The 12,283-nt window shown below is 44.2% G+C and overlaps 1 protein-coding gene across 2 annotated transcripts in view; it reads left to right on the top strand.

Moving 5' to 3' along the window:
* Positions 1–12,283, top strand: part of LOC106609522 (ras association domain-containing protein 8) — a 30,731-nt gene that overhangs the window by 10,612 nt on the left and 7,836 nt on the right. The window contains exons 2-3 of one of the 2 annotated variants that reach the window (XM_014208440.3): positions 6,469–6,643; positions 8,211–9,148. In XM_014208440.3, the coding sequence (XP_014063915.1) occupies positions 6,532–6,643; positions 8,211–9,148 (1,050 nt within the window). In that variant the 5' untranslated portion in view covers positions 6,469–6,531. Of the gene's footprint in view, positions 1–6,452; positions 6,644–8,210; positions 9,149–12,283 lie in introns of both variants that reach the window. The other variant, XM_014208439.3, reaches the window with a different exon arrangement.

Below are 12,283 nucleotides of genomic sequence, written 5' to 3'. Positions count from 1 at the left end.
CTCTGTCCGGTGAAGTCCACAAAGCAAATTGCATGTAAAAAACAGTTGCATGAACTACAGCATGGTCAAGCAAATTGTTTCTGAAATTTTCAGACTACTTAACAACTATTGATTTACAACCATGGAGTGTTACCGCAAGTAGCAAAGAAAACAGGAGCTGCCTCCACTATTCCAGCACCATCAATATTCCAGCACCATCAACTTCAACATTTCAACATCATCAAATCACCTATGCTTAGTCTAATACACAAAAAAATATTTAGTCCAATCAACATCTGATGTGGTTGTCCATGGTTCAGATTTTGTTTTGTGTGTTTGTGCGAGCATGCGAGCAGAAAAAACATGTTGACTCAGCCTACCCTCACCCTCTGTCATACAGTACATGCTTTTATTTTTTGTTGTCCTAGGCTACCTTGCTAAAATGATTGCTCGCCAGCCTAACTTCCTTTCATGGGCAATGTTAGCTAGTTAACATTAGCCTTCTACATCTATCTACATATTGAACTTCCATCCTCTCAGTCCAGGGGCACAATGTATACATTTATGGTTGGATCAGAATCGCCATTATTGGCCATTATGGAGAATTAAGTAAAACCACAAGTCCAAATTCCTACCTCCATCCATGACTAATTCAGGAAAACGACACAAGATGCAACAATTCAAGTTGTTTCTGTCAATCACGAATTTCTCTCGATGTGATGCACTCCTCCACATAGAACCCTTTTCCACCCTCTGTGGAAAAGGTTCTATGTGGAACCCAAAAGGGTTCTACCTGGAACAAAAATGGTTATACCTGGACCCAAAAGGGGCTCTTCAAAGGGTTCTCCTATGGGGACAGCCGAAGAATGCTTTTTGGTTCTAGATAACACCTTTCTTTTCTAAGAGTGTAGGCGTGAAGTCAAATCCAAACTGGCTTCCCTTCACACTCTTTTTTTTTTTGGTGCGCCAGGACCATTCATATTTGAGCTCACTCAGTTTAGCGCAACGCTGATTGGCTATTATTTTATACTTTTCTTCTATCAAGGGAGGCCAAATGCTCGCTGGCTTCCCTTGCATTCAACGCTACGGCGGCAACAATGTCATACTATTTTTGACCAGACAGCATCAGACAGATGGCCTACACAGGCAGAGGGGCGCTGTTTCGCTCGCTCGGATCCTTTCTCTGGTGAGATGCATTTAGACTCTTGCGAATTGTAGAAAAAGTATGAAACACAGAGAGGCAAAAGATAAATTCATTTGTTTTTTTATAGGTACATTTTTGGGGGGAATCCTGGCTTCCCTTGGCATTCATGAATACATGCCACTGTCCACAATACTAACTTAATTGACATTGAAAAGAAGGAAATATTCCAAAACATGCATCCTGTTTGGAAAAAAGGCAGTAAATGTAATACTGCAATTAACTTTATGTCCTGAATACAAAGTGTTATGTTTGGGGTAAATCCAATACAACCACTTTCCATATTTTCAAGCATAGTGGTGGCTGCATCATGTTATGGGTTGCTTGTAATCGTTAAGGACAAGGGAGTTTGTCAGGATAACAAAATTGCAAATGTTGTACAATCCAGGTGTGCAATGCTCTTATAGACTTCCTCAGAAAGATTCACTGCTGTAATCACTTCTAACGGTGATTCTAACATGTATTGATACTTGTGTAAATTTTATATTTCTTTATTTCATAGTCAATACATTTGCAAACATTTCTGAAAACATGTTTTTACTTTGTCATTATAGGAAACTGTGTTTAGATGGGTGAGAAAAAAATCTATTATCTATATCTATCCATTTTAAATTCCGGCTGTAAGAACAAAATGTGGAATAAGTCAAGGGATATGAAATCTTTCTGAAGACACCCATTGATCCCTGAAGAATATAACTTAGAAGTGCCTCATGAGCTTAGTTCAATTGTCCTACCCCATCATAACCAAAGATATACACTTTTTTGCTCCAATGTAAACAAACACTGTATAGCCTCAACATGGTTAAAACTATAATGTTTATAACATGGGTGGTCAGTCCTTGCATCCATAACCCTATGAATTTGAGGGTGGTTACATTCGTCCAGGCCCATCCCTCAGCTTTTTACCAAAACCGAGGCGGTGTGACACTTTGTTTCAACTGCGGATTCTAGCTTCAAGAGGGCTCTGTTCGGCCCCTTACAAACTATATCCTCTAGGGGATCAGACTCACACCAAGACCCCACCAAGCCAGCCCAGAAAATGTAGCTTTGTTTTTATTGTCCGTTGCTGTGGCTGTGTTTTTGTCTATGATTCTGCAAGTGTGTGTGTGTGTGTGTGTGTGTGTGTGTGTGTGTGTGTGTGTGTGTGTGTGTGTGTGTGTGTGTGTGTGTGTGTGTGTGTGTGTGTGTGTGTGTGTGTGTGTGTGTGTGTGTGTGTGTGTGTGTGTGCGTGATGAGTATGTAACTGTGACGGTCATCAATTGCTGACATGGAGTAAAAATGCTGAATGATGTCATTATGTTCAATGTCATCCGCTGCACCACTTTTCCCCTCCTGTATTGTTTAAAAAACTCATTTTAACCAGACAAAACCTGCACAGAGGAACTCTGTTACCTCTAGCTTTGATAAAGAGAGTTTATGCTTATCCATAGTCTAGTCCACTCCACTCTGACCATATTGTAGAAAAAATGTGAAGTGACAGAAAAACATGGATTATTTCCTAATTGCCAGTGAGTGTTTGTTCTTTCGCAGGGCTGAGCCAACCAATCCGGTCAGCGTTGTTGGGGCCTTACAAATCCAGGGGCTAGTTGCCATGGCGAGATATTGTTTGCATCCAGTCATGCCAGCGCTTCCAATGTGGGCGGTCCCCTCGTCAGCATGCTTCTTTGTTTGTGTACCACTTGTTAGAACAACCCCCCCGTCTGTGAACACATCCTTGGACGCTTTAAAGTTCTCGCCGTAGTGCATTGGTCTATCACTCAGGTTCCTCTTTGGTTTTACCAGTGGAAAATCTGGAATAATATCTGTTTATTTTATCAACTGTACTTTTAATGGATTAGTATAGTATTTGGATTTCCTATTTACTAAATAAATAACTAAACTTAATAACAGGCAACATCATGATATCAAATAACAATTTATTATGTGGCTCAACCACAGCCACTTCTATTCTTACGTTTTCTCTCCTGCGAATCTTTGCAAAACTGCCGACCTTTCACTCTTCTGTGATCTTACTGTGCAGTAGAGTCCTTCCCCTCCCCCCGTCTTCAAGGCACGGAGAGAATGCATGTTGAATAGAGGGCCAGGCTAAAGGGAACCCTAAGTTTAGCTCCAGGTTTTCAGTGGAGGCCAGGCCAGACGGCCACCCTTCCTGGGTAAACTGTAGATACAGTAGCCCCTCAGCTGTCAGGGAAAGCAGGCTTCAGCCATGTGCTCATCGTGCTTCACAATCTCTTGCCCTTTAGACTGGCGCCATGATTTAGTTATGGTCAAGGTAGGTCTGTACTGAAGAAAAGTCCAGATTTCCCACTCCTGACTGAAAGTGAATTTGGTAGTGGTACCACCAGAATTGAGGTATTAAGGTAAACACACTATCAAATGTTTTATGCATGTAGCTATACTAATTAGTCTGTGTAGTATTCAAACACTGTAAGTAGGCTAAATGACGCTCAAGGGCTCAAGTTTCTCCACTGCCAATTCTGAGGCAGTGCTTGCATCAGGTTGCCTAATACCCAGTACTAAGTGATAATCTTACGATGGAGGGGCGAATAACTTCAGCACAAATATTCTCATAGATGTGTCCATACCATGTCCTCTTGGTAATTAGGAACACACAATATTGTGTGTATGTAGTCTTTGTTTGTTCAACTCGGGTCAGAACTATGATTGAGTGTCAATTGGCATTAAGACAGTAACAGTATAGTACTGTAGTTGATTAGCAATGTTGTGTCATCATTACAGCGTATTTTGATACGTTGATGATAATTGATTATGTATTTCACATTGTTCAATAACATCTATTAAGGCATTAGGCATCCAAAGTTACATCAATATTCTGATGAAAGACAGATGTTTTCTACAAAGCCACTTTGAAGAGTTTTCTGAGTCAGATGACATTTATACATGATTCACCAAAGAACCATGACTGTTGATATTCACCCCAAACAAATACTTTAGCATTGAAGAAATAACTATGATCTAAATGCAAATTCATACATTTTGTAGTCCCTGTGTACGGGTGCTGCCAAAGGAGACCAAAATATGCACCCAGATGGGGCCCCAGGACCGAGTCTGAGAAACTCTGCTCTAGTATCTAATTTCTTTGTCATATTCCTCTCCCATTACTGCAACAGTCAATATTGGCAGCCAGCCAATCCTATAGAATCAGAGCATATAAAAAAATATACAGCACCAGTCAAAAGTTTGGACACCTACTCATTCAAGGGTTTATTTGTACTATTTTCTACATTGTAGAATAATAGTGAAGACATCAAAACTATGAAATAACACTTATGGAATTCCATATGTGCAGACTGTCAGCTTTAATTTGAGAGTATTTTAATCCATATCGGGTGAACCGTTTAGAAATTACAGCACTTTTTGTACGTAGTCCCATTTTAGGGGAGCAAAAGTATTGCGACAAATTCACTTGTGTGTTAAAGTAGTAGAAAGTGATGTATTTGTTCCCATATTCATAGCACACAATGACTACATCAAGCTTGTGACTACACATTTGTTGGATACATTTGCTCTTTGTTTTGCATTTTTGGGAGGACACCCCGGACCCCCGTCTACTTCCCCTGCCCAATATGTACACCACAATTTCACCCTTGTGAAATAATTTCATCCTTAGTAGTCAAGCTTCTTTTTCCATCGAGGCTCTCAGTCGAAGAAGGGTGGTTTCAGTTATACTTAACACGTGACAGATGTTGAGGATGGAGAGAGAATCTCACAGGGAGCTCCTCAGTCTGACACCCAGCCCCTGCCTTCAGAGGTCCTGTGGTTAAAGATTCTATACCCCAATCCATATTTCTCAGTATTCCACAAAGGGTATTTTTATGATCTTATCAAATGCTTGAGGAATGGAATTTATTAGATTGGAAAAACACCATACTTCTACATTGTATCATATAATCCCATATCCTTACCTCCTCTGCCACCCAAAATACAATTTCCATGTGAACACTTAACACCTGGCAGCCTGCACCTCTCTCTCCTACCCCTGGGCTGTGTGCAGCATGGGAATGGCCCTATTTACAGCCAGTTACCAGGCGGCTCTGGCCTGGAGATTCTGCAGTAACTGTCTATAGTTACAAATCACTCTGCCAGTTCCCAGTGCAACACAACACTGCCTCCGGGAGTCCAAAGGCCTGTATACATAGCGTGGTGCCCCTGAACAGCTAGCTCAGTCAGGGAAGGCCTCAGTAACCAGAGGCGTCTCGGAGGGATACCCGCGGCAGGATGGTGTCGAACCAGAGGGAACGTGACAGGGAATTGTTGTGAGGTTGGCAGCAGGTGTGATGAAGATGCTTAAAGAGGCAAGGGAGCTGTTGCCGCCTCACGTGTCATTAGGGAGTTAAGGATCAGAAAGTGGATAATGGGACGAAACAGGAAAACGGAGGGCCGTTCCGTGAGAGGGATAAAAAATTACGCTTAAACTCCGGGCATCTGTGTTTCCCTGGCCCGGGAGGCTGGCGGTTCAGATCTGCACTGTTGCGTCTGCCCGATGCCTTGCCAGGTCTGTAATGATTGCCTTTCAGCTAAGGTGATTGTGTCAGCAGTTTAAAGGGTTCCTCATGCAAGCGACCAGAGAAAGCTTTCCCGTAGGCATTACCAAATAGAACCGCCATCGTCAGATAGGGCCTTCGAGACAGACTGTCAGACACTGCATTAAACCGATTATTCCAATGATTAAATGTGTACCTCAAAACCAGAAACTGTAACTGAACTTCTGCTGAAGTTTCTCCTTCGTCCTTGGTAGTAGCTACAGAGGGACTCCTAAAGTAGCTTTTAAGTGCATGTAGTGCAGCAACAGATTTCTAATTGTTGAGAGTGTGCAGTTTTCATTTATAAGCCTTTTTCTATCCATGTAACCTGCATCAGCTTGGAAATGCAATGCTCTGATTCTATGGAACTCTATGGCTGCCAATGTTGACTGTAGCAGTAATGGGAGAGGAATATGACAAAGCAATAAGACACGAGAGCAAGGTTTCTGCCCCCCCCCCCCCCCCGTTTTGATAGCGATACGGGCGATGTTGAGTGGTTTAATTCGCATCAATGAACTGGCATCTTCTTTGCTGTCTCATCTCACTGGTAGTCACAAGAAAGTTGCAATTTCCCAGAACCTCTGATGTGTACATTTTTAAGCTAGGCCTACTGAGCAAGATGGATAATTTAGCATTGTTTGTGAGTCTCTGTATTTCAGTGTTTGTGTGTGTGCATTTTGGAATACAGTAAACTCACAGAGCAATATAGTAAACCCAGCATTTGACAGTCTCTCTGTTCTATAGACTGCTGGAGAGATCCTGTGTAGCGCCCCCTTTGTGTGGAGGAGGAATGACGACACCCCCTCAATGAGAGCCATGGAGCTGAAAGTGTGGGTGGATGGAGTGCAGCGGATCGTATGTGGCGTCACAGAGCTCACCACGTGCCAGGAGGTGGTCATTGCCCTGGCCCAGGCCATTGGTGAGTCAATCCATCCTGCAATATTGTCCAATCCCCCCCCCCCCCCAAAATTTTCTTTTTTATTAAAGTGATAGTTCAAGGGATAAATTGAAAGTAAGATTAAACTAAAGTGAACTACTGTACCCCTTTAAGCCTTACCACACTCCGTGTGCGAATGGATCCTTTTGCAGGACACGCATCCACAGTGCATGCAGCATATTTGACAGTCCGTTTCTGAGAGATGCTAAAGATGGTGGAGTGCACCAAGATTAGAGTTGACTGGGAGTGAACAGAGAATCAAGATGAGCGTTGACCTGGGAGTAAACAGAGATTGTGAGAATCAAAATGAGTGTTGACTGGGAGTGAACAGAGATTGTGAGAATTAAGATGAGAGTTGACTGGGAGTGAACAGAGATTGAGAGAATCAAGATGAGCTGTGGTGGGATGATTCATAGATGTCATTGAGATGCTTGCTGAGGAGAACTACATGATGACTGGATTGTGTTCCCATAATGATACCGCATTTATGTATGAGAAGCTATTACCTCAGCCCACATGTAGAGGCAACAAAATAAGATTGAAAGAAGCTGTCTGTTCCCACCGCTTCTAGGGAGAAATAGCTGTAGAACCAGCATGGAGCCACTTTTAAAGGTTCACCTCTTTTGCATTATGGAGATGTTCTGTACAGCCATGAGTATGGCTCAGCCCGACAATACCCTGCTGTCAGCTCATACTGTTTTCATTTCATACTGCTGTCATTTCATACTGTTTTCAGTTCATACTGGCAAGGGTTAAATGTAAGGGTTAAATGAATCCATTGGATTTGTACATGCTATTCGATTGTGATCCATGCACAGTAAGTGCATGATTGTAGGACTAACAGCTAAATGCTGTGACTTTTCATCAACAGTACAGGAGTTATGGTCCTCTTTTGTATGTGTTCAGTCTTTTGTCTGGCCCAGGGTACTTTGATGTGAAAGGCCTTCAGCCAGATTCAACTGTAGTGACTGTGTTCCTTTCATAGGGGTTCTGCTGTTGAGAGGGGAAAGACTGTGGCTTGTGCTCTTAACTGTAGCAGAACACACACACACACAGATTTGGGTCAAGGAATTTTATTGAGCCTTACTCCAATCCTAGCATGAATGGGAACTGAACAACTGCTCCTATATTTGAATAGAGAAATCCCTGTTGGGTTCTTCCTAGAAAAAACAACCCATTACTCTGAAAACTCTGCACAGTGCCCACCCAATAAACTGGGTCTGAAAGCAAGTGGGGTAATTGTGAATGGTTCTTCCATAGAGTTTCCCTATTCTTAGCGGAGGTACAGAGTTCAGATTAGGGTTGGGGCTGTGTTTCTGAATGCAGGAGGGAATAACAATGACAAAGTCAATGGTAGATGATGTCTGTAATCTGCTGCTACTGCAGAGTGTAGTCTAGCTACTGGTCTGTATGTAACTGGTCACCGGCTGGTATGTGGCAAGAAATAGCAAACAACGTTGCCGTGTGACTACTGGTTATCTAAGCCCAATTACTTAGTAATGCTCCAATTAATTAATCTGATCAAATCATTATTTCACTCTTTTTGCAGGGCGTACTGGCAGGTACACGTTGATCGAGAGATGGCGGGAGACGGAACGTCACTTGGCCCCGCATGAAAACCCTGTGGTGTCCCTCAACATGTGGGGCCAGTATGCCAGCGACGTGCAGCTGGTTCTCCAGCGCACCGGCCCTTCCCTCAGCGAACGTCCCAACTCCGACGGCTCATCCCGTGTGCCCGAGCGCGGCCTCTACCGCCAGAGCCTGCCTCCTCTGGCCAAGCTGCACCCGTCGGCCAATGACCGCTCGCTCAAGCGTCGGGAGCCCAAGCGTAAGTCCCTCACCTTCACGGCTGGGGCCAAGGGCTTGAGGGATATTTTTGGGAAGGGCAGAGATGCCGAGGCCAAGCAGCAACAGAGAGCACTGAACCAGGGCAGGGGGGTGGTGTCTGTGCCCCTCAGTCCAGCCCGGGAGCTGGTGCGCCTGGTCCAGCTGCAGAAGGACAAGCTCCAGCTACTGGAGAGCCGGCTGCAGGGCTGTGAGGTAGAGCTACACGGCTGGGAGAGCGGTGATATTGGCATGTGCGTTGAGGGTCAGGAGGACGTCGGCGTGCTGGAGGAGGAGCTGGCACGTCTGGAGCAGCAGCTGCGGAGGAACGAGGTGGAGATGTCCGAGGAGGAGTTCTGGCTGAACGAGCTGCAGATCGAGCAGGAGAGCGAGCGGCAGCTGAGAGAGCAGCTCCAGGAGCTGATTGGACGGGTGCGGGAGTGCGAAGCCCGGCTGGGGGAGTACCTGACCCGTATCCAGGGCATGGAGGCTGGCCTGGAGCAGGAGACTGAGCAGAGCAGGCAGGTGGACGAGGAGGAGACCCGGGCCCAGCTGGGGAAGGTCAGGGCAGAGCTGGAGCAGCAGGTTCAACACAGAGTGCAGCTGGAGAGCAGCTGCAGGGCTGTGGACCGCTCACTGGGACAGTCCAGCAAGAAACTACAGGTCAGCTTTGGTAGAAGGAAAAATGTATAGGAAAACAGTGATTGTACATACACAAATTCAGCGTTTTAGGAAGGTGCTGGAGACTGCACACTGCAATCTACCATCCTATGTGCTTTCGCTGATGAAGACCTAAGGGATGAAACATGTTCAGAAGCAGTAGAGAGAGAAGTGCCATACTAAAAATTACCATTGATTCATAATGGTTTTGAAAACAAAACATGATGTACATAAACAAACACCTTTTGTAAAATAGGGTTGAAAACAACATTTATCATTGATTGGAAGACATACAAACACCTTATGTAAAATGGATGACGGTGATTATACTGTGATACCTTTGCAGAAAAAATTATAATGAAGTAAGACACGTAAGCCCATTTTACAGGGCTGCATAATATCTGGAACATATACAGTACCAGTCAAAAGTTTGGACACAGCTACTCATTCAAGGGTTTTTCTTTATTTGTACTATTTTGTACATTGTAGAATAATAGTGAAGACATCAAAACTATGAAATAACACATATGGAATCATGTAGTAACCAAAAATGTGTTAAACAAATTAAAACATATTTTATATTCTTCAAAGTAGCCACCCTTTCCCTTGATGAAAGCTTTGCACACTCTTGGCATCCTCTCAACCAGCTTCACCTGGAATGCTTTTCCAACAGTCTTGAAGGAGTTCCGACATATGCTGAGCACTTGTTGGCTGCTTTTCCTTCACTCTGCGATCCAACTCATCCCAAACCATTTCAATTGGGTTGAGGTTGGGTGATTGTGGAGGCCAGGTAATCTGATGCAGCACCATTACTCTCCTTCTTGGTCAAATAGCCCTTACACAGACTGGAGGTGTGTTGGGTCATTGTTCTGTTGAAAAACAAATTATAGTTTCACTAAGCGCAAACCAGATGGGATGGCGTATAGCTGCAGAATGCTTTGGTAGCCATGCTGGTTAAGTGTGCCTTGAATTCTAAATAAAATCACAGACAGTGTCACCAGCAAAGTACCCCCACATCATCACTCCTCCTCCATGGTTCACAGTGGGAACCACACATGTGGAGATCATCCATTCACCTACTCTGCATCTCACAAAGACACAGCGGTTGGAACCAAAAATCTCAAATTTGGACTCATCAGTCCAAAGGACAGATGTCCATTGATCTAATGTCCATTGCTCGTGTTTCTTGGCCCAAACAAGTCTCTTGTTCTTATTGGTGTCCTTTAGAAGTGGTTTCTTTGCAGCAATTCGACCATGAAGGCCTGATTCATGCAGTCTCCTCTGAACAGTTGATGTTGAGATGTCTGTTAGTTAAACTCTGTGAAGCATTTATTTGGGCTGCAATCTGAGATGCAGTTAAGTCTAATGAACTTATCCTTTTTTACTGTTTTATTTCACTGTAGAGCCTTCAGTCCCACTCAAAATGAACTCACCTGGCTTAACTTGTCCCTCCAGAGACGAAACCTCTCTCATCGTCACTCAACACCTAGGTTTACCTCCACTGTACTCACATCCTACCATACCCTTGTCTGTACATTATGCCTTGCATCTATTCTACCACGCCCAGAAATCTTCTCCTTTTATTCTCTTTCCCCAACGCACTAGATGACCAGTTCCTTTAGCCGTACCCTTATCCTACTCCTCCTCTGTTCCTCTGGTGATGTAGAGGTTAACCCAGGCCCTGTAGCCCCTAGTTCCACTCCTATTCCCCAGGCACTATCATTTGTTGACTTCTGTAACCGTAAAAGCCTTGGTTTCATGCATGTTAACGTCCGAAGCCTCCTCCCAAGTTTTGTTTTATTCACTGCTTTAGCACAACCCGGATGTCCTAGCCGTGTCTGAATCCTGGCTTAGGTAGGCCACCAAAAATTCCCCAAATTCCATCCCCAACTACATTTTCCGCCAAGATAGAACTGCCAAAGGGGGTGGAGTTAGCCTGCAGGGTTCTGTCATGCTATCCAGGTCTGTGCCCAAACAGTTCGAGCTTCTACTTTTAAAAATCCACCTTTCCAGAAATAAGTCTCTCACTGTTGCCACTTGTTATAGACCCCTCTCAGCCCCCAGCTGTGCCCTATACGCCATATGTGAATTAATTGTCCCCCATTTATCTTCAGAATTTGTACTGTTAGGTGACCTAAACTGGGATATGCTTAACACCCTGGACGTCCTACAATCTAAACTAGATGCCCTCAATCTCACACAAATTATCAAGGAACCTACCAGGTACAACCCTAAATCCGTAAACACGGGCACCCTCATAGATATCATCCTGACCAACCTGCCCTCTAAATACACCTCTGCTGTCTTCAACCAGGATCTCAGCGAACACTGCCTCATTGCCTGCGTCCGTAATGGGTCTGTGGTCAAATGACCACCCCTCATCACTGTCAAATGCTCCCTAGAACACTTTAGCGAGCAGGCCTTTCTAATCGACCTGGTCTGGGTATCCTGGAAGGATATTGACCTCATTCCGTCAGTAGAGGATGCCTGGTTATTCTTTAAAAGTGCATTCCTCACCATCTTAAATAAGCATGCCCCATTCAATAAAAAAAAAAACTAAGAACAGATATAGCCCTCGGTTCACTCCAGACCTGACTGCCTTTGACCAGCACAAAAACATCCTGTGGCATACTGCATTAGCATTGAATAGCTCCCGCAATATGCTACTTTTCAGGGAAGTTAGGAACCAATATACACAGGCAGTTAGGAAAGCAAAGGCTACCTTTTTCAAACAGAAATTTGCATCCTGTAGCACTAACTCCAAAAAGTTTTGGGACACTGTAAAGTCCATGGAGAATAAGAGCACCTCCTCCCAGCTGCCCACTGCACTGAGGCTAGGAAACACTGTCACCTCTGATAAATCTACGATAATCGAGAATTTCAATAAGCATTTTTCTACGGCTGGCCATGCTTTCCACCTGGCTACCCCTACCCCGGTCAACAGCTCTGCACCCCCCCACAGCAACTTGCCCAAGCCTCCCCCATTTCTCCTTCACCCAAATCCAGATGGCTGATGTTCTGAAAGAGCTGCAAAATCTGGATCCCTACAAATCAGCTGGGCTAAACAATCTAGACCCTCTCTTTCTAAAATTATCCACCGCAATTGTTGCAACCCCTATTACTAGCCTGTTCAACCTC

Source organism: Salmo salar, chromosome 07 (genome assembly GCF_965601325.2).
Source record: "Salmo salar chromosome 07, fSalSal1, whole genome shotgun sequence".
NCBI classification, from domain to species: Eukaryota; Metazoa; Chordata; class Actinopteri; order Salmoniformes; family Salmonidae; genus Salmo; species Salmo salar.
This window is presented reverse-complemented; position numbering and strand designations above follow the sequence as displayed.